General features: G+C 30.7%; 1 protein-coding gene and 1 long non-coding RNA gene across 9 annotated transcripts in view; one reads left to right on the top strand and one right to left on the bottom strand.

Annotated features, from left to right (window-relative positions):
- Positions 1 to 22,411, bottom strand: part of LOC143341159 (uncharacterized) — a 618,628-nt gene that overhangs the window by 155,538 nt on the left and 440,679 nt on the right. The gene's annotated exons all lie outside the window — the stretch shown is intronic.
- Positions 1 to 22,411, top strand: part of Wge (BAH domain and coiled-coil containing protein winged eye) — a 646,012-nt gene that overhangs the window by 576,798 nt on the left and 46,803 nt on the right. For all 8 annotated transcript variants that reach the window (XM_076763823.1, XM_076763827.1, XM_076763824.1 and 5 more), the window contains 2 exons: positions 18,039 to 18,149; positions 19,586 to 19,810. In XM_076763823.1, the coding sequence (XP_076619938.1) occupies positions 18,039 to 18,149; positions 19,586 to 19,810 (336 nt within the window). The remainder of the gene's footprint in view (positions 1 to 18,038; positions 18,150 to 19,585; positions 19,811 to 22,411) is intronic.

The raw sequence follows: 22,411 nt of genomic DNA, 5'->3' as shown, positions 1-22,411 counted from the left end.
GGTTGCTACAAAAATTGGGCACCAAGTCACTCGGCATTTGTATTTGTTCGTATTGTTAACTTTTCTGTCTACGCTCATCCTGTCATTCATCATTGTGCATCATCACTAAAGGTATGTATTCTGTGATTTTATTGCCTCCTTTTTATTACAATTACTTTTTTTATGTAATAAAATTTTTAATGACAATATAGAATTTATGATTAATAGTATGTCTCTTCGAGTAGCCTGAAGAAAATAAAGAACCGTTTTTAAAATGACTACAGAATGTAGTTTATCTGAACGCGAAAGAAACAAAGTTGATGTATATCCTGAAAAGATAAGCAGATTAAGTGTATTGCAATGGAGTTTTGGCTAGGTTCGGATAAGATCACAAGACATTTCTTTATCCATCAAGTACATTCGCGAGGTAGATTTCTACCCACGCGTAACATTTGTATTCATAACTCCGACACTGTTGCTGCTTTGTTATCTGGAACTCGCAGTAGATAGATAGATCATATCACTTTTTTATTTTCCCTAAAAAGAATTATTTCTAGATATAAAGCCTGCACAAATATTTGCAGTTTTTAATTGGAATCTACCCCAAGAAGCCACTTACGTACGTAAGACAAAAATCCCGAATCTTATAGTCAAAAGAACCCTCTGAACATTCGAGAATGAAATAATTGAAAGATTTCGAGCCTGCAATTCGAAAAAGACAAGCATGGACATTAACTCTGCTGAGGTTGCGATCCAAAAATTCCTTAAAGAAGTCCTCTTTTTTTGGACATCGATGGTACATACGAGAGTCTTTTAATTATTTTTTTTATATATTTATATTTTTGTCTAATATGTTTAATAATACGTAAAAAAAAACTACAAGAGAATGTAAGCATTTTTTGAAATTATTCTCTTTTAATCCATCTCGCGTAACAAAAGAATGATTTCGTGTAAGTTATGTCAGTATCGAATTACCTGAAACAAATATTCAAATAAGGTTTTACTTATTAACAGTGTAACTAGGGCATCAAGCTTAAATTTTTCAAAATATTGAATATAAAGTAAAAACATTTCGTGTATGAAACTTCGTCTGCCTTCTAATAATAAAAATAGTTATTTCGTAAATTCCAAGAATTCCATGATTTATTTCCTGGATAAAGGGTATTGAAGAGATGTTCAAGTTTTAAGTCAATTAATTAATTACTTTTCAAGATACTTTGCACTGTGATTTTTAAGATAACGCTTTGATAAAATTGCATTTGAAGTTTTTTAATCTGGTTGTTTTATAGATAACTATTATTTTTAAGAGTCTTACCTATTCAAGGGCTATATAATAAACCCTCTGTTATTTAAAAAAACGTCATTTTCTTATAATCTGACTTCATAGCGAGTAGTTTTTACCTTTTCTAAGGCGTATTTGATTTTCTTATTAAAATTTGAATCTTCTCACCCAGTAGTATCTCCCAATATTCCAAAAAATATTTGCACTGAGCAGAAATCTTCGTTAAAATTTACTGTTCTGATATAAAAAATTACTTCTGTCGTTTCTAAGCTGCAATATAAGTGTATAAGCAGAATGTGTAAAACCATAGCAGTAAAGCTTTCACTAATGTTTTGTGTATGTCCCGTGTACACCTTCTCAATAAATCATCTTTCGATAAGTCATCGTAAATCACCTTTAAAACATCTTCCACAGCTTTTTAGAGGGGAGCTGTGAGTAAAATTGTCAAGCCTATCTTTCATGTTGGTTTTCAACAACACGAACATCAATTCAAAGGTTCTGGAGAGCAATGCTGATATTGGAGGTCTTTGGTGGTGAAAATTTTATGAAAATATGTATTTCAAATTGCAGTTTCCGCTTCTTCTTTACATTGTGAGTTTATTTCGATGGCTAAATTCGTAGGAAGTAAACTGTCAGATAAGTTTGTTCGTTAATTTTCCTGCGCCTTTATCTGAAATACCTTTGTGTCTTCCTTTGGCGCTTCGTAGGAAATTCTCCATTCTTTTCTTTAAGTACCTTATACACTCTGTTCTTCGATAATAGGTCGCCATTGTACGGGTCTTTTGGTAATTTTGCTATTGAAATCTTTTAGTGTGTATTAGTTTTGTAACGCTGCTTCGCTGCGGGTAGGATGAGAATCGTAGAAGGACAGAAAAGGAAAGGAGGGGGCGCGTTTCGTCCGGGCCTGCTAGTGGACTTATCAGTAAGGCTTTCTAGCAGGCCCAGCCTTAGACGATTGAAATATTGGGAAGTCGGTCGAGGAGTGTACTATTCAGTGATGACTTGTTGGCTAGGCACCTACAAACTAAACGGGGCAAGGGCAAGGAGAGAAGGTCTTCGCGCCGCCTTATTCCCACTGGAGAAGCTCGCTCTGACGTCACGCTGCATAGTAGTAGGGTCTCCATAACCACGAGAGATACATTTTTGTCCTATTCACAGTTAGTATTCTGAACGTACGGTTACGCCAATGCCTCTCAGTCTTGTCCTATCCTACTTTGTCCCTATACGTTTCGTTCATGTCCTTTGTCACGCGTTGGAATTATAGTTGTGAGCGGCTCAGCCAATAATGACGTCGCTGTTACGCTACGGCCAATCAGCGTGCCTAGCCATCAAGTCATCACTAGATAGTATACACAGGGTGTTCGGCCACCCCTGGGAAAAATTTTAATAGAAGATTCTAGAGGCCAAAATAAGATGAAAGTCAAGAATATCAATTTCTTGACTGAGGCTTCGTTAAAAAGTTATTAACAATTAAATTAACAAATTTCAAATCGTTCTGGAAAAATTATTTTCGGTTGCGGGGGTCAATTACAATCATTTTTGGTGAATAGACATACTTCCGAAATCTTACCCATTTTCGAGAAAAAAATTCGAGTAAGTGCTGAAAGTTTTGGGTGAAAAGAAAGACTTTCGAATCGTCTTGGAAAAATTATTTTTAGTTACAGGGGTCAATTGCAAGCATTTTTGGTCAATAGACATACCCCCGAAATCCCAACCCTTTCCGAGAAAAAAATTCCTTACCGAAAATCTAATGTCAGGCCAGAAATGCTTCCCTGAAATTTCATGCGAATCTTTAAAACGTCATAACTTCTGAACGGATTGGACGATTTAAATGTTTAAAAAAGCAAACTACGCGTATTTTGGTGGAGAATATGTATAAATTATAAAAATATTGGAAAAGTTGCTCCTTGAACCCGCAAAATGAGAAAAACCCCATAAAAATGGTCCAATTTTCAAACAGCCATAACTCCTACAATTGTGAATATATTTCAATGAAACTTTTTTCTGAAGTAGAGTTCATGGGTACCTACAAAAAAGTATTAGACAACTTTTCTGTAGAGCGTCAAACAAAAATACTAAAAATGAAAAACGAATTTTTAAGAAAAATCGACAAAGGGGTGCCTCATTTTTTCGACGAAAAAGAAATTTTTCATATCGTTCTAAAAAAAATATTTTCAGTTGCGAGGGTCAATTACAATCATTTTTGGTGAATAGACATACCCTCGAAATCTTGCGCATTTTCGCGAAAAAAATTCAGTACGGTCGGAACTTTAAACGTTAATAACTGTTTAACGAAGCCTTCATCAACAAATTGGTATTCTTGATTTTCGTCTTATTTTGGCCTCTAGAATTCCTCATTAAAATTTTTCCCAGGGGTGGCAGAACACCCTGTATAGCAACCGAGGGGTCGGTCGAGCGCTTGTGAGAGCGTGATCCCTCTGGTGGCGAGCATGTGAGGCAACGCCACAGTTTAAATACATTAAATTCGAAAGTTTACGAATTATGTGCTAACTTTTTAATGTTGTAAAAATTCAAAAAAGAAAATGATATGTACACATACACACATATGTGTATACATAAATTTTGTTTGTACGAATTGAAGTTGTACCCTTTGTATTATCTTTTATAACAACAACGTATAAATTGCAACTTTCATAAAAAAGGGCTTATTACATTTTCAAGTACACATTTCATGATTCAAAATTGATGACTGCAGAGTGTCAATAACTAATTTATAAATAGTATTATTTGCACTTCAAATTAGAAGTTTAAAAAGTAAAAACGATTTTTCTTTCTAAAAATTTCAATTTCTGAAAACAATTTTAGTAATTCTAGTTTCATCTATAAAAATTATAACGCAAAATATGTAGTTCTTCTTTAATAAAAAATGAATTTAATATTTTCATGAAAAACAAAATTAATAAATTTATTTGGAAAAGACTAGAAAAAGAAGTTATGATTTGATGTTGATTCGTGTTTTTTTATCAACTTTAAAAAATTAGTTCATGTATCCTTTTTTTATAAATGAGATAACATCATTAAAAAAGCATATTCTTTGTTTACTAAATTTGTGTGCTAATATTACTTTGAAAATAAAACAAAATGAGTACAAAAATAAAGAAAAAATGTAATTTTCTTATATAATGTTTCTGTACGTCAATTAATATTCTTCTTCCTCGTCCGTCGATATAAATTCATCTTCATTAGATTCGTTTGGTACAGTTTTCGCTGCTTGAAGAACATTTTCAATTTATATTCTGCTGTCCTCATCCAAGTTTTGCAATAGATTTCTCACGTTCTTTTCTTTATTACCTTTCAAACCAGGTGATTCAACTCCTTAATCGAATACTTTTCAGCAGATCTTTATTATATATCTTTTTCTAGAATTTAAAAGCTGCGCATTCGAATTGTACTTCTCATAAATATGAACCATTTGGATAAAAAGACATCTGCACATACTTGCGAATAGTAAACTTTTTACTCTTGCTCGTTGGATACTTCGTAACAAAATTAATAAATCCTCTGTCCAATTTTCGTGAAGTGTGCCCATAAAAACTTCGAAACAGGAAAGGTTTTTCTTTGTAAAGAACCATCTACTTCTAGATATTTTTAAACTGTTGAAATTGTTTTTTCTTTCTTCAAATAAGATCCAATAATTCCAAAGTTTTTGTTCAATGGATTGTCCTCGTACCATACACAGCAATACTGCATTGCTGAATTTTTGTAATGCAAGAATTTATTTTGAATTTTTTCACAAAATTAAATCTAATAATTGTTCCATCAAACGTCTCAATTATTATATATCTCCTTAGACCTTATAGATAACATACATCTAAATCAACATAGTTAAAATAGATGACTATTTTTCACCCAATGTCTCAATTGTTTCTCAAACTTGTGTGTTGAAAATTCAATAGAACGTTCTTTACTCGCATTTTTATTGATCTTTAGATCCCAATATGGAGATTATATGTATAAGACTTACTTACCCCTTGTTTTCCAACAATCTCATAAAAACTATTAGAGCAAAAAAATGTGCACACCGTCACGTGGGTACAAGGAAAGTAATTCATTATCGGATTATCTTATATTTAACTCATTAAGATCTGAATATAGCAAGTTATCGCGTATGTATTGGTCAAGTATATGCAAAACATAGAATCAAATATTTCTACAAATTTAAAATCTTTCTGATTTTTTATCCACTCTAGATATAAAACTAAATCTAGACCAACACAAATGCTATATAAAATAGAAGAATTAAATGACGATGTAACTATTGCCAATAGCTTTGCTCAGTTTTTAAATCTATTTACTCTGATGATCCTGGATGTGTTTATAAATTTAATTACAATAATAAAATAGATATTTCGGATCTTAGATGTAAGTTTCAATCCGGGTTATGATGATATCCAGCCACTTATAATTAAATCTACTATCTTTGTTTTTCCAGGATAGTATGGCTGATACTTAATAAATCCCTTAGTATAGGGATTTTTCTTCGTAGATGAAAGACGTGCATTATTTATCTTGTACACAGGGTTGGTAACCTGGCACGTATACACAACTACAGATCCATCTATATTCAGAATATTAAGCTAACTTATCCTTCCTATTTAAAGATATTATTATGATTGAACAGCATAGATTCGTAGGCATTCGTTCGACTTTTACTAAACTTCTATACCATCGTTACTTGGTAAATACTATCCAGAAAAGATATATAGTCAATTCTATATACATACACTGATTTTAGAAAACCTTTTGACTCAGTATCTTACTCTACATTAATTTCAAAATTAAGGGTATATTGCTTTTCAGGAAACATGTTATCCTAAGCGTATACCTTCTTATGCGATAAAACTTAAATAATTCAATTCAACTCTTTATTATTCATTTTATTTATAAACGACATGTCTTTTTGTTTTCTCTACTGCTTTTCCTTTTATTCTCTGATATATCGCTGATATATGATGATCTGAAGTTATACTTCAATTCGTATAAAATTATGAGGATGTCTGGATTTGATCTTCACCTGGGGAGATAGTTGATAGGGAAGAGTATGTCTAAAAAACGAGTAACAATGCAAGATTTTATAGCATAGTCATGAATCTTAATTTTAATTTAGCGGAGGAAAATGTTCTTATTAAAGTGCAATAACGTAGTCTTTCGTAGACAAAGTTCAAGATCTAAAGACAAAAGATTATTAATAATTTCTATGGCTTTTGCGATGAGATTTTTATATATTATCTACAATTAGACTGATTAATCGTTATATCTGAGTATAGTATAATAAGTAGAGTAAGAGGCTGAGCACGTTTCCCTGAGGCACGCTCTTATAAACTAATCGAGATTTTTCTCTTATAGTGTCCGAGAGAATGTGCCTTTGGTACGTAAGGAATTTAACAAATTTTATTAACTCTATCGAGCTTCCCATGGAGCTCAGGTATTTAATATCCTCAACAGTGGTTATATCATAAGGAGCAGAATTTTAGTTTTTTCCATAGCTATTTCCAGACCTTTATCGTTAAACCATCTCCTAATTCTGGTCAGAGTCTGCTCAGTGTAAAGTTATGCTCGCTTGGAATCTTTAATAATTACTGTAAGCACTAAATCATCAACATATCAATCAGTTGGAACTGTGTTATTGCAGTCAAGGACTTCATCTCAAACCAGGTTCCATAAAATGGGACTAAGCATAGAACCCTGTATGGTGTTTACAATGATGGATCTATTGTGTAGATAATTAGCAAAAACCCGCCTTAATTCTGTGGAAAAACTTCTTTCTCTTAATTCCTCCTTGATCGCTACAACATATTAAAGGTGTTTTTAACGTCAATATTCACCAAAAGGAACAACACCTTACTTTTTTTCTTCGCGATTTCAGAGAAATCAATGATTCTCTTCAAACCATCAATCGTAGGTCTTCCTTTATGTGGCACGCTTATGGCCGCACGATGACGCTATACGTTGGAATAGTGGTCGACCGTAGGGGAACCCCCAAGTAAAACTCGCCACGCGGTCGCGGGGACTTTAGGTGTTTGTTGTATTACTATAAAAACAGTTTTATAAAACATCTCTTCTTCGCTACCTTTGTAATTTCGCTTTATAGTGTATTAGACCTGAATAAATTACATTTTATATTAGTATCGAACCACAAAAACAATTATCCCATTGGATATAGGTATTATCGATAAAATGTATAATTCATTTCTCACTTATGAAAGTTTAATGCAATTTTTAGAAGAAAGTTTCGACCATTCGGACGCAAGAAGCACTGCTTTAGATTTTTATAGAAATAAAAAATCTAACATTGATCTTATATTATCAATAATGAGCATTGCAGGTAAAATTCTCTTATATGATGTAACTTTTGGTTTTGAATGTTGGGGATTATTTTTTTTATAAGCAATGAGAGTTCCAAATTTTGGACATTGAGCATTTACGTAAATAGTTGTTGAATTTCCTGCCGAAATGTAGACAGTATCCACACTATTTTATAAAACATCTCTTCTTCGCTACCTCTGTAATTTCGCTGTATAGTTTATTAGACCCGAATAAATTACATTTTCTATTACTATCGGACCACACTTTACAAAAGCCATATTGATTGGCAGTAAAATCATTAGAACGCAGGAAATTACGAATTAATTAATTTATATTTTATCGGTAGGTTTTTTATTACGTTATAGTTGATTTCATTTAGACCTAGAGATGATTTAGAATTTCGTGAATTTAGTAGAAAATTATACTTCAAGTTAAAATGTAAAAAAACTCATTAGGATAAGATTCGAGACAATAGGTCGGATCAATAGAAACCCATGGAAACTTTTTATTTAATTAAAGCCAGTAGTGATTTGGGTTTCGAATTAAAGATGTTCCTTGCTATTCATTTGACTAATTTTTGCCCATTTATATTTTAAGATTTTACTTTTATTCCAAGTATATTTCAGATTCGTACAAAAATTAAGGTTTTTTGCAAATCTTCTGAAATTCTCTTTTTTCCTTTTAAATAATTTTCTGGCTTGAACTATTAAATTTTTGTAATTTATTGTGTCAGTAAGATTCGTTGTATGCTCTCATTTTTTCTGTGCTACATTTATCAATCTTTTAATCTTTAATTCTTTGTCCTATCACAGAAATGGATTATTATATGTAAATTGGTTTACTATCTGTTTTACTATTGTTGAGAATTTATGGGATCGATCTTGAGAAGCCACATACCAGTTGATATATATTAATATATTTATTTAAATACAGTTAACTAACTTAAATATGGTGCCATTCACCAAACCCACCGGAAACCACACCAGCGCCACTTCGACCCAACTACTCCCAAAGGCGTATGGATACTGTCTACATTTCAGCGGGAAATTCAATAACTATTTACGTAAATGCTCAATGTCCAAAATCTAGAACCCTCATTGCTTATAAAAAAAATAATCCCCAACATTCAAAACCAAAAGTTACATCATATTAGAGAATTTTACCTGCAATGCTCATTATTGAAAATATAAGATCAATGTTAGATCTTTTATTTCTATAAAAATCTAAAACAGTGCTTCTTGCGTCCGAATGGTCGAAACTTTCTTCTAAAAATTGCATTAAACTTTCATAAGTGAGAAATGAATTATACATTTTATCGATAACACCAATATCCAATGGGATAATTGTTTTTGTGGTCCGATAGTAATATAAAATGTAATTTATTCAGGTCTAATACACCATAAAGCGAAATTACAAAGGTAGCGAAGAAGAGATGTTTTATAAAACTGTTTTTATAGTAATACAACAAACACTTAAAGTCCCCAACGACCGCGTGGCGAGCTTCACTCGGGGGGGGTTCCCCTACTGTCGACCAGTACTCCAACGTAAAACGCCATCGTGCTACCATAAGCGTGCCACAGTTTTATATAATTTTCCTTTTTCTTATTTGATTGTTCAGTGATAATATCAAGAACTACTAGAATTAGTTTCAGAATCAATAATAATGTTTATTTCCTGTATATCTTTATTTGAAGAAGAAATACTTGATATGGACCCCTTGAAAACATCAATGGTTATTGGACATCGTTGTTTCTTGGCTCAAGTGTTGTTTGTTTGTTCGTGATTAAATTCTGGATCGCCTTTTCAATTTTTAACACTGTTGCCATTTCGATAGGGGTCTCTTTTTGTTGAGGAATGTCTAGTGATACCTGATTATCTAAACGAAATGAACAGTTTGGAGATTAACTATCGATAAGTGTTATAAGTCCTGCAAATTGCTTGTCTACATTTGTCGATAGAATCAATAATCAATTCTATTCGAAATTATTTTAACGTTTAAGCAGATTCTTGTTATGGGATCAGCAGCCCAAAGACTGAAGTATTAAGAAATATTTATAAAACGATTTTTACAAGTCGATCTCCGCAGAGTTAGAACGAAATTAAAACATCGTTCGAAAATGCTGTCTGCTACACGTCTCAAAGTGCACCACGAGGAAGCTAAACTAGAATTAGAATTCTCCTGCAAACATGAACCAGGACTGAAAACTGATTAGCCTTTGGGGAATTCTTGTAAAGAAGGCACACGCACAGAATAGAGAATTCGAAACAACCATACTTGAAGTTCGGTGGTACGATAGCAATATTGTTTTGCAGAACCTTGTCGGTAGTATGCCAAAAATCGCATTCTTCAAGTTATTACTCGCAAAGGGTCGTTGACAGATTATTAAACGTATGCGTTATTCGTTTAATTTGTTAAATACTTTATTATATTTCGTTGAAAGTATAAAATGTTCTTTTGCGATACTCCGAATTGGATATATGGTCTCTATCTTTTTGAATATTTGCTTAAATTATTTATTGGCAGAAGAAATTATTTCGTCGATCTTTTACGCAGGTAGATTGGTATATTAATATTTCTTTTTATTGTATACTTTTGCATAATAGTGTACATGAAAGGTTAAAAAGAATAAGAAAATTACAAATGGTCTGATGGTACAAATAATCAACCACGTTAACTCCTGCTACATAAAGAGAATGCGAAATTTCGTGTTTAAACGTGCCAAAACATTTGAATTAATTTGAAATGTGTTTTTATATTATGTTTTTACAGAGTAGTGTTCACTGCAATAAGTTAACACTTGTGAATGCTAATATGTTATTTGATGCATTATAGCGTTTGCATTTCTTGTTTTCCTAATTTTTAACGTAATGTAACGATTTACATGCTGGAAAGATAATTATACTTAAGCAAAGGTAGTAACTTTTACTTATTACCGAAATTTACTAATTGGTCTATTATAGAAGCCAAAATAATTTGTGCTTGAGGTCAGTCGAAACCCTTCAATAGTCTTACGATCAAGATATCTCAAAGTCAGTGTTTTTCAAACTTCACGACCCACTGTAAAAATACTTTTTATCATACAGTACACGTATAATAAAGTAATAATATCAAAGTTAGTATAAAATATTATTTACAACAATGTCAACAAATCCAGAATGAACGATACAAAATAAGTATAAATAAGATTTTATTTAATGTGATATGTTTATTCATAAGTTGATTCTATTTCGGTAAACAAGAAAATGTTTCGTCTTTGATGGAGTCAAAGTTATAAATCATAGTTCATATAAATATGTGAATCGTTGTAAATAGTAACATAATTACATTCTTCCTGCGTAATAACAGGAATTCTTTGATCTTAATAAAAAACGATGACAAACTTAATTTGATGAAATCTGTATAAATTAACTTTTTAGTTGAAGGTATCTATTCTACTCTTTGGGAGAACTCAGGACTTTGAAAAGCAAATGGGTCTTTTCTTGATTATTGCGACTCGTTATAGTGATTTCACTATCCACAGTTTGAAAAACACTGTCATAAGTTATGTTGGGTTTATGAGCACCGTGTAACAAAAAAATGAAATTGAACTCGATCTATTTGTTGTATGAGATACGTAATCTCTTACAAATCAATATCTCAATAATAGGTTGAAATATTGCAAAATTTCCCGATGGTGGTTTAATTTTCGGATGGCAAATGATCGAGAAACTATTTTCTTCGAAAGAAACAGAAATACAAACCGATATTAACGGTGTTACCGATTTATATTATCGAGAAGTTTAATTACGAATATTTTTTAACAACTTTACAATATTTAAAATAAGTTGAATGTTTAATACATACGTATGCGTTATTATCTTTGAAGAGATCAAAATTCAGACTAATCGATCATTTTTATACGACTGCTTTTTGAAATATTTTTTTATAAAAATTGTCTGGGTCAAATAACACTATAACTGATGTTACTAATAACAGTAATAATAAATGCAGTTGGATACTTCCTTTTAATATACAGAATTTAATGAAGTATTATTTTGATAATAAATTACTAGACAATTAAACCTAATTAATACTAATCGTGTCAAACTACTTTCAGGAAATTGAAATCGACAAGGTTAGTAGTATTATAAACACATTGATGTTTACCTTATAATGGGACACAAAAACAAAGCAGTATCATGTTTAAATGTTATGTCGTACACGACGCAGCCTTTCTGACCATTAAACCATTCTCCGACATTTTTGCGACATACTCTCTGGTCATTGAGACATTGACTTGTATCGGTTACATGGTTCACCCTGTTTATATCCATTTGGGATGAATATCATACAGTGTAAATAGAGACTTTCGCTGAATGTCATGCCAGTGTTTGACAAGCGCAGCTCAAATATCTCGTTTATCTCAAGAATTACAATAGAAATGACGAAAGAACATATTGGGCATGTTATGTTGTCAAAAAGGAAAGATAGATAATGCGGCAGTAGCAATGAGAAACATGAGAAGCGTATGAATGTCACGCTTTTATTTGTCAGAAGTTGATACTATGAAAGAAAAGGGTGGCATACAATCGTATATTACTCCAATAAGATTGATTTGCACATCAGTATTAACTTTATATTTATTTCGTTTATTTTTGCAAATATTAGGTTGTTCCGTTAGTCTTTGCGTATTCGTTAATATTCGATTTTGATCAGATAGAGAATTTTAAATAATTAAACGAAGGGTAGTTTGAAAATTAATTTTCAATTTGACGTTTCTGTTTAATTATTTTACTTAGAATACCAAATATGCTTTCTCAAGGTATTTAAAATATGAGACAATGTCTTATTGGATATACAAATTATTAGAAAAAGTCTTATCGAGTACATAAAACAGTGTTCTTGGAAGAATTAATAAAGTTAATAATTAATTTCGTTTCTCTCCATTAGTCTTCAAACCTCGTACTTAACTCAGGTTGAAATATTAATATGTATTATTCAAACAGCAATAAGTTGCATCTTTGATATTTCTTTTGATCAATGTAATGCTCTATTTACTAAATTACAAGTGGTTAAGAAATAATCAAATGTTTTTTTCCTCCCGGAATAAAGATGGTTTGCAGAGAATGTTTTATGCTTACAATTTTTCTATTCATAGTACATCACATACTAGTATTCTTATCAATTTGTTTATTCATACATTATTAAAGGATCTATTGTCATTTGTAGATTGTTAAATTTTCATTTCATTTGGAGATAATTATTTTGATCGAACACGATTATGTACAAAACAATATTTAATATTAAACAACATTAATTTTGCTTAAAAAATCCTCTTATTGTATTTTAAAAATATTAGTAAAAATAAAAATACCATTCACTGGAATTATGTATTTTACGCGTCAGTATTAATAGTTTTGCTTTGTATTAATAAAGTAGAAGAATACAAATTTTGTTGAAAATAGTTTTGCACATTACTGAAAGAACTAGATGTTTATCGATTACTATTATCAAAGTAGGTTTTAGTAAAAACCCAACTTTAGAGTTTCAGTTAATTTCTAAATAATTGATTAAAATGTTTAAAAACGTACAATATTTGCTGAATTATTTGCTCGATACACCATAACTATTCAATACTGAAAACTGCTCGTATTAAAAAACGGTTTATATTAAGCAAATACATAAATTTTGCAAAAATATATAATGTATAGTAATAGTAAAATTTAGTAGGAGATTGTTATTTATAACGATCTAAAATTTTGTAATTACCTTTTAAAAGAATATTAGTAAATTTTGGTAAAAATCTAATGTCAAAATTTAAATTACTGTTTTAGTAATTAATTAAAGTATTGAAAAACAATATGCCAAAAATGACGACTCTCCTAATCGACTTTATAAAACGATTTACGTTCTCCAAACGTAAAAGATTTTTCAGCAATCTTCAAGAAATGAGAAATTGAAATATACAAGATTTGATATTTTATTTCACAATACGGATTTAAGAAAAAGAAAAACAAAATTCCTTTTCGAAAATAAAAATTTCTTTTTAGGAATAATCTGCAAATGATTACAGATCCCTAGTTTGCAATATTAATTTTACAATACATTTTACTTGTTGATAACAAATAAAAATTTTAAATCCATTCACTAACATTTACTCACAAATCCGCTCACTTATATATTAGATCAAAAAGTCATAAATAATGTACTCTAATTTTAGAAATTTTACTATTAAAACGTAAACGAAAATTAGTTCACGAATGAATCTAACATTTTTATTCGTTATTCGCAAATAAAATTTGCTGAACTCTGATGGAGGTCTGCAAACCTTCCAATTCATTTGTTTCCTTCTGCATCTTTGTTACAAAAATAGCATATTTTTATTTTAATTAAAATCCAAAAAGACATAGAAGAATACAATCTTTTCACACAATGTCTTTATAATAAGAAAAGCGTTCAGAATTATTCAAAAGATTGCTAATAATTATAAAATATGTTATCGATTAATCTTACGTTTTTCTATGGTTGAATCCACCCACTTTTGAACGCGCGTAAAACGCAAAGACTCCTGGAACAGCTTAATATCGTACGCTGTTAATGTCTGGAGGTTCATTTTTTTGAAATTTATCGCGTTACGGACAAGATTTAACGGTAGGCTATTGCGAAACTTAGCTCTGGGTAATTACCAAAGTTAAATTTTCGCGTTTACCGTGCTTGGAATTTATTGCTTTCGTTCAATTCCGTGAATTAACAAGCATTACAACGGACGCTGCTCTTTTTTTTTTTTGGTTAAATCTCTGGCGGATTGCGCGGTCGGATAAATCATTCCAGTAATCGGATATTTATTTGCAAGCCCGTGACCGCCATTTAGTTAATCCGCGGAAATCTTTTTACATGGCGCGTACCAGCGTTGGCTCGCTCGTTCGATACGTTGTTTCGCGCGACGCTGGAAATATTTTCGGGAAACGTCGCTGCCATTAGTTTTATTTACTCGACCGGTACGGAATTTTCGAAATAACAAGCATGACTTTTTAACGACTTCGTGAATTATTACCGGTGGATCGATTTAAGTGACTAACTCGCTGGTAAATAGCCGTAATTGTCGTCTGATTAACACGTTGGTCGTGGTGTTAGTAGATGGTATCTTGTACATCTTGTTTCCGTCTTTATTTGTCGACGGGACCTGTTCCGTTCCCGGATGGACGATCGATCGGAGAAACTCCCGCTTTGAAAAGGTTTCGAAGAGTGCAATTTGAGGAACTGAAATGCTCGAGCATAAGGTCTTCTGTGAACTCGTGTTGTTTGTCGCTGAAATTACTGACTTCTTCTTTACAAGTTTTCAGTGATCGATAGTGTGAATACATTATCTTGTCGGAACGTAATTCGCCGACTAATTGAATGTCAGAATATGCAGTTACTGCCGATATTAATACTTGGGTGTCTCTTTTAAGGTCTAAATCGTTATGTGGATAAAAGTGTTGAAATATGGACGTCGAGGAACAAATGGAAATAAAACACGTGTTAAAGTTATATTCGTAGGACTGAGAACATGAACGAGCAGGTGAATGTCCAGTCGTTACATCAGATAATTTTATAAGTAATGTCATTCCTTATTTTATATCAGATGGAAAACAAAACTTATATGGAACGTTACATCTACTATAAATTACAAAGATAACGAAATAATTCAATTAGATTATTTTAAATTTCAGTAAATTGTAGAACTATCCCTCTGTTGCATAATGTGATCAATTGGAAACTCAATAAAGAAAAGATCCTTGTAAAGTTCGCCAAGGGTGTTTTATGGGAATTTGCGAATGATAAGTTTTTATGATCATTGCTCACTGTGGTTTTTAATTAATTTGTGAATGTAAAGATGACCATGAAATACATAGCTTCTTTTTGTAATTTTTAAAAAACCAAAATAAAATTGATTATTATTAGGAAGTTCGCAGACTGTTGATATACAGAGTGTACGGTCACCCCTGGGTAAAATTTTAATGAGAGATTCTGAAGGTCAAAATAAGACAAAAATCAAGAATCCCAATTTGTTGATAAAGGCTTCGTTAAAAAGTTATTAACGTTTAAAGTTCAGCCTGTACTGAATTTTTTTCTCGAAAATGTGCAGGATTTCGGGAGTACGTCTATTCACCAAAAATGCTTGTAATTGACTCCCGCAACTGAAAATAATTTTTCCAAAACGATTTGAAATTTTTTTTTTCCGTTGAAAAATTTCACACGTTCTCGAATTTTTTTCTCGAAACTGAGTAGAATTTCGGGAGTACGTCTATTCACCAAAAATGCTTGTAATTGGCCTCCTCAACCGAAAATAATTTTTCCAGAATGATTTGAAATTTTTTTTCTCATCGAAAAATTTAAGCACCTACCCTTATCAATTTTTCTTAAAGATTTGTTTTTCATTTTTAATAAATTTGTTTAGCACTCTACAGAAAAGTTGTTTAATACTTTTTTGTAGGCATCGATAAGCTCTACTTCCATACTAAAATTCATTGAAATACGTTCACTATTGTAGGAGTTATGATCGTTTGAAAATTTGGCCATTTATATGGAGGTTTTCTAACTTTACGGGGTCAAGGAACAACTTTTCGAATATTTTTGCGATTTGTACATATTCCCCACCAAAATACGCGTAGTTTGCTTTTTTAAACATTAAAATCGTCCAATCCGTTCAGAAGTTATGACGTTTTAAAGGTACGCATGAAATTTTGGAGTGACATTTCTACCTGAAATTATATTTTCGGTAAGGAATTTTTTTCTCGCAAGTGCGTAGGATTTCGGGGGTGTTTCTATTCACCAAAAATGCTTGTAATTGTCCCCTGCAACTAAATATAATTTTTTTAGAATAATTTCAAATTTTTTAATTTCATCTAAAAATTTCAGTACCTACTCTAATTTTTTTCTCGAAAGTGGGTGGGATTTCAGGAGTATATGTATTCACCAAAAATGATTGTATTTAACCCGGGCAACCAAAAATAATTTTTCTAGAATGATTTAATACTTTTCAATTTTTAGGGGGACAGACAGTTATGGTCAGACATTATATTTTCAGTAATTAATTTTTTTCTCGAAAGTGGGTGGGATTTCAGGGGTATATGTATTCACAAAAAATGATTGTAATTGACCCCTGCAACCAAAAATAATTTTACAGAATAATTTGAAACTTCTTAATTTAATTTTTTAATAACTTTTTAACGAAGCCTCAGACAAGAAATTGATATTCTTGATTTTCGTTTCATTTTGTCCTCTAGAATCTCCCATTAAAATTTTTCCCGGGTAATATATCATGGTAAACCTGAAAAATTTGTTTACAATCATAAAAATATTTCAAGATTTAACAAGCGATATTCAAAGCATATTATTTACAATATGAAAATGTATTTTTTTTACGCGCGTGCACTGCTAGCAAGCATTGATTCTTGTACTATCGAAGCAAAATTACTTAACTTTAAACATGTTTTATTTCTAAACATCTCGAAAAGTACTCTCGTCCCGTCCAAATCACGAGAAGGTGCAATTGCATATTGTTGGTGCATCGTTGAACTTTGGAAAAAAATGGGGCTGATCGGAAATCAGACTTCCTGGAATCATTGAACATTATTCCTCTACCATTATTTTCTGTGCAACATTTTCGAGGCGTTGAGCGTGATTTCGGGATGAATTCATCCCCATTTTTCAAGGATGACCGAGCCCCCTCAGTGACCGAGTGACATTTAGCCGAACAACCAGGATCTATATTCGCGTTGGTTGTGCATTCTGCCGTTATCTAAATCATTCACGTATTTCTGCATTCGAATCGTCGATTTTCGGCTCTTCGCTGCATTTATTTCGGCTATCTGTCGATTCTTTGATCATGATTGAGGCGACGGTAGCACGGAAGTTTCTTTCCGTGCGTTTCAGTTTGGGTTAAAAATGGTTTTTAATTTGCAGCGATGGCAGTTCCCGGAGTGACGGGAAATTCTTCGCCGGAATACGTTCGAAAGTTGTGAAAAAAATATGGGTTCGATGAAAATGGAAATGCTCTTGTCGTACTTCTGTTATATAGTTGATACACGAAGTTTTGATATTTGCTTTCTTCGAGAGAACACGCATGATTCACTAACGCTTCTATTTTCGATTTAAGACTTTCATTGAATTCCTTGCGAAAGAGATTTGTATCGACAGTAACACGGCTAGCGGTTCAAATATGTGTAAAATGCATGATTATGAAAATAAGGTCTAGATATTTCGGGTTGAAAGATTTTTAATTTTTCGATTCAAATGAAATTAACGTTTACACGAAATAATGTCCAAGATAAATGTAATAGGAGTTAAATTAAAATTCAGTAAATCGAATTTTGCAATGAGAATTTTACTTTACTATTATCGTGGCATGATGTACTTATAACAAGCATAATTATTTTAAGCATTTTCATTCTTCTTAATCTTACGGTCCATTGAACGATGTTGCAGCAATGCCGATGGAACCTGTCGGTTTTCCACAAATGGGCGTCGGGCTTCAAGGTGGCTTGCAATTGGTCAGAGATCCAACGACAGGTCATCTTCTTCTCATTCATGCTGCAGGTAGGTATCGACAATCGTGCATAGATTACAGCTTGATAACAAATGGTGGAATAAACAACAAAATTTCACGAATTTAAATCAATAAATAATATTAAAATTTAATTTATTTGACTTTAATTAAAATTTATTTATCCATCAATCGATTATAGAATGGTCATTTTGTTGAATAATCGTTTCACATTGGCGAATTTTTTTAGTAAATGAAAACACGTATGCTTCACTTTACTTCAAATAAAGTGAACAAACTACCGTAAGAACGTTCATTTTAAACTTATAATAATAAAAATAATAATATTAATAATAAAACCTAATTTCAACAAAAAAGTACTAGATTTTCTTATCTTTATTCTTAATCTTTGTACGATGAATTCGAAGCATGATATTTATTGATTTAAACGAAAGTAAAAGCAAAAACATTTATATTGATGTACTAAAATTCGAATAGAATAGTATAAAAATAGATATGTTATTATAAAATTAATTTACTTAATGCTATTGTAGAGACAATAGAATTCCAAACCTGCTATTAGTTTATTGAAATAAATGATATTTACTATAGATTTTGGGACGTTAACTTGCATTTTGCAGTTTAAATTATTGTTTTGTTTGTATTTATATTGTAGTATAAGTGAATACAAAAATACGTACCTTAAACATTTGACATTGTTATGAAAGTTATATTTTACTTTTAGGACACTTACTGATTATCTTCAGGAGTAACACTATAATTATAGAAATACACAGAAGTAAAAATAAAAAGCATATGAAGAATATACATGTAATAGCGAAATAAGTGTACGTAGGAAATACATAAAATATTTCTGAATTAAACTTGTATAAAACAATTATTTCTAACCAAAACATGTTAAAAAGAAATATGTAACAAATAATAAAGAATATAAATATTTACTTAAAACTGTAAAGACATTTATATGTAAACTAAGCCCCTATAAGGAAATATTTTTTTACATATTGTGAATAATTTCACTGTCAGCATTACGTTATAAGAACTTAATTTACATGAGTATAAATGTCTACTTTCATGAAGTATGAATTTGTATTCATTACTATTTGTCACATATTGTATTTTAAAATTTTTTTTAGTGAGAAATAATTATTATTTTTCATAAGTTTAATTAAGAAATATTTTATGTATTTTATAATTTCAACTATCTACACTTTTTCTGTCATTGTGTGAATAATTTTTATATTTTTATTGTACTTGTATATTAATACAATTACAGCGTTATCCTTAGAGAGGATCAGTAATTGACTAAAACATTGAATTTATGAATATACATAAAATATGCATCTCTTTTAGAATTGAATGCATTTTTGAAACCAATAAATATCACATTTTCAATTTAATTTTAATTCTACATAGTAATGTTTCATTGTATCTTACAAGAGTTAGAATCACAATTTTTCACCAACAGAACAAATGCAGCAGGCTGTAGTGTGGCCAAATTACTCGAATCACAATAATGGAAACGTCGCACCGCCACCTCTTCTACTTCCGCCGCCGCCACCGTCTCTTCAGCTTCTGGGCGACATCGGTGGAGCAAGGCTGGTCCTCACTGAAAGTAAAAGGAAGCAACAGAGCACTCTGCCTATTGTCAAGATAGAGGCTGACTGCGGCAACAGCCCCACCACTATAATCAGTGAGTACCATTTTTCTACCTTTCTGTTTTCTAAACAAATTAAATACTTTAGTGATTGGGTCCTTGAAGTGACAAATAAATCGTTAAAAAGTAGAACAAGAAAATAAGACGTTTCTATTATATTAATAGTATTAGGTGACAAGTTTCGTCTTAGAAATTTAAATGACAGACTTACAGTCTGACAAAAGTACAAGGAGAAAAAGATTAAACACCTTACGTTTTTCTATATTTTATTAGAATAAGTGTCGAATATGTAAAGTTAATAAATCAGCTAAATTCCAAGCCCGAAGAACTGTAAATATACTAAAGATTCTATGTAATTTCTGTTTTAAAGAAAATGGATCCGTTCATACGGCGAAAATAGTAAAGATGATCTTTGCGTATGAAAAACTTCGTATTATTGATTGGCAAAAATATTATAGAAAATTACTGGGGATACCTCACAAGAAATGTATACGTCAGTTGTTGGTCAATTATTACGTAAGCATGACAATAATTGTAACAAAAGACATTAAAGATCATATAAATTTTTACCGAAATGAATGATTGCTATCGTACAAAATAAAGGAGGTTTTACAGAATACTAAATATTAAACAAAACATATAAATTTTATTTTAAAGACTTTTTAAATGCATGTCCTTGTTTGAACATAAAATTTAATTTTATTAATCGAAGTAAGCTCCAATAGATTCAATATATGTTGAATATTATCAAGGAGATACAAGTGCATTTACATATATCGTTATTATTAAAATTGACGTTCCTGAAACTAATGAATTTTTCGAAAATATTTTTAACCATTGCTCGTTATTAAATATTTTTAAAAATATGTGTGATATTTGAGACAGCAAAAATCAATAACCAACAGTTTAATCGATTCGATGTTTTATTATTCATTTATAACAATGCAACATCTCAAACGCTAATACTTTTTTGACGTGTAAATAAAGAAATGAAAAAAATGATGATTTTCAAATGTGATTTTCAAAATGATTATTATCGATGACACGATCATGCCTCCATAACTGTAATTTAATACTTTTAGAGCACAAAAAAATTCGTACTAGATTTAGAATTTCATATAAAAGAGACTACAAAAATTCTGTGTTTCGTTTAGGTTTTCCTCTAAGCTCGACAAAGCAACTAACCCAGGAAACTTTTCCGTAAACATTAGTAACAAAAATAATTAGACTCCATATTTTAGTTATATTTTTAGCTATGAGTTAACAAGTTTATCAAGAATGGTCAGATGGTGAATATGTTTAATAAAAACATCTTTAATTAATCTCTGGCTAATTCACAGATTTCTTCCATTTTGTTTTTTAATTTATAACATTTTCTATTACTCTTGACATCTTTGTAACTATCTATAATAAGTGCCTTGTAATTCTTCTTTTACTTAGTAATGACTTTAATTTATGATATACAGGGTGGTTCATAATATTTTTATTACAGTAACGCATAGCTTTTTCTCCTTCTAGAAAGAGGCAACTTTAGGCTCAAATAAAACCTAGCAAATATCTTGTCACAGACTTTTTTAAACAATTTTGTGAGTGTTGCTTTGCATTTCGATATTATACCACCATGATCCAAAGATCACAAGCATTTAATCTACCTCCAGACAGCTTATAAAAACAGGTGAATTTTAAGTCTGTTTTCTGAGGTAACTATTAAGTAGTATAACGAGATTTTTTCAGCTCACGTTAAACAACACCTTCCTTTATTGTTGTGCGAGATTTATTACCTTGACTTACAAAATGGCGGAGTTACATAATGTTTTTTACCGTTATGTTCGATAGAATCTTATCAATTAGTACTCAATAGATCGCACACGTATTCATTCGATTAACTTCAAATTTGAATATTTTATAAATTACAGAGTTATTTACCACGTAGCATAAGATTTTTTCATATCTTAATTTTTAAAAATGTCATAAACATTAAAGGTTGAATTTTCTCAGTAAAAAAAGAAACTTCTCTTCATCAGAAGGCGCCATTTTCTCATTTTTATTCATACGCTGCATTTTAGATACCTTTATGTGGAATAATGTACACAAATTTGAAGTTAATTGAATGAATATTTTTTTAATTTGTATACATTATTCTACATAATGGCAAAACAAATTTAAAGTTAATTGAATGAATATTTTTTAATTTGTATACATTATTCTACATAATGGCAAAACAAATTTAAAGTTAATTGAATGAATATATTTTTAATTTGTATACATTATTCTACATAATGGCAAAACAAATTTAAAGTTAATTGAATGAATATATTTTTAATTTGTATACATTATTCCACATAAAGGTAAAACAAATTTAAAATTAACTGAATGAATATTTTTTAAATTTGTAATCATTATTCCACATAAAGGTATCTAAAATGCAGCGTCTGAATAAAAATAAAAAAATGGCGGCTTTCTGAGGAAGAGAAATTTTTTTTTACTGAGAAAATTCAACTTTTAATTTATAACATTTTTAAAAATTAAGATTTCAAAAACTCTTATGCTACTTTGCAAATAACCCTGTAATTTATAACATATTCAAATTTAAAGTTAATTGAATGAATATTTTTTTAATTCTATCGGGTATCAGCT

Source organism: Colletes latitarsis, chromosome 4, assembly GCF_051014445.1.
Source record: "Colletes latitarsis isolate SP2378_abdomen chromosome 4, iyColLati1, whole genome shotgun sequence".
Taxonomy (NCBI): Eukaryota; Metazoa; Arthropoda; class Insecta; order Hymenoptera; family Colletidae; genus Colletes; species Colletes latitarsis.
The sequence above is the reverse complement of the archived record's forward strand: the minus strand, read 5'-3'. Positions and strand labels throughout refer to the sequence as shown.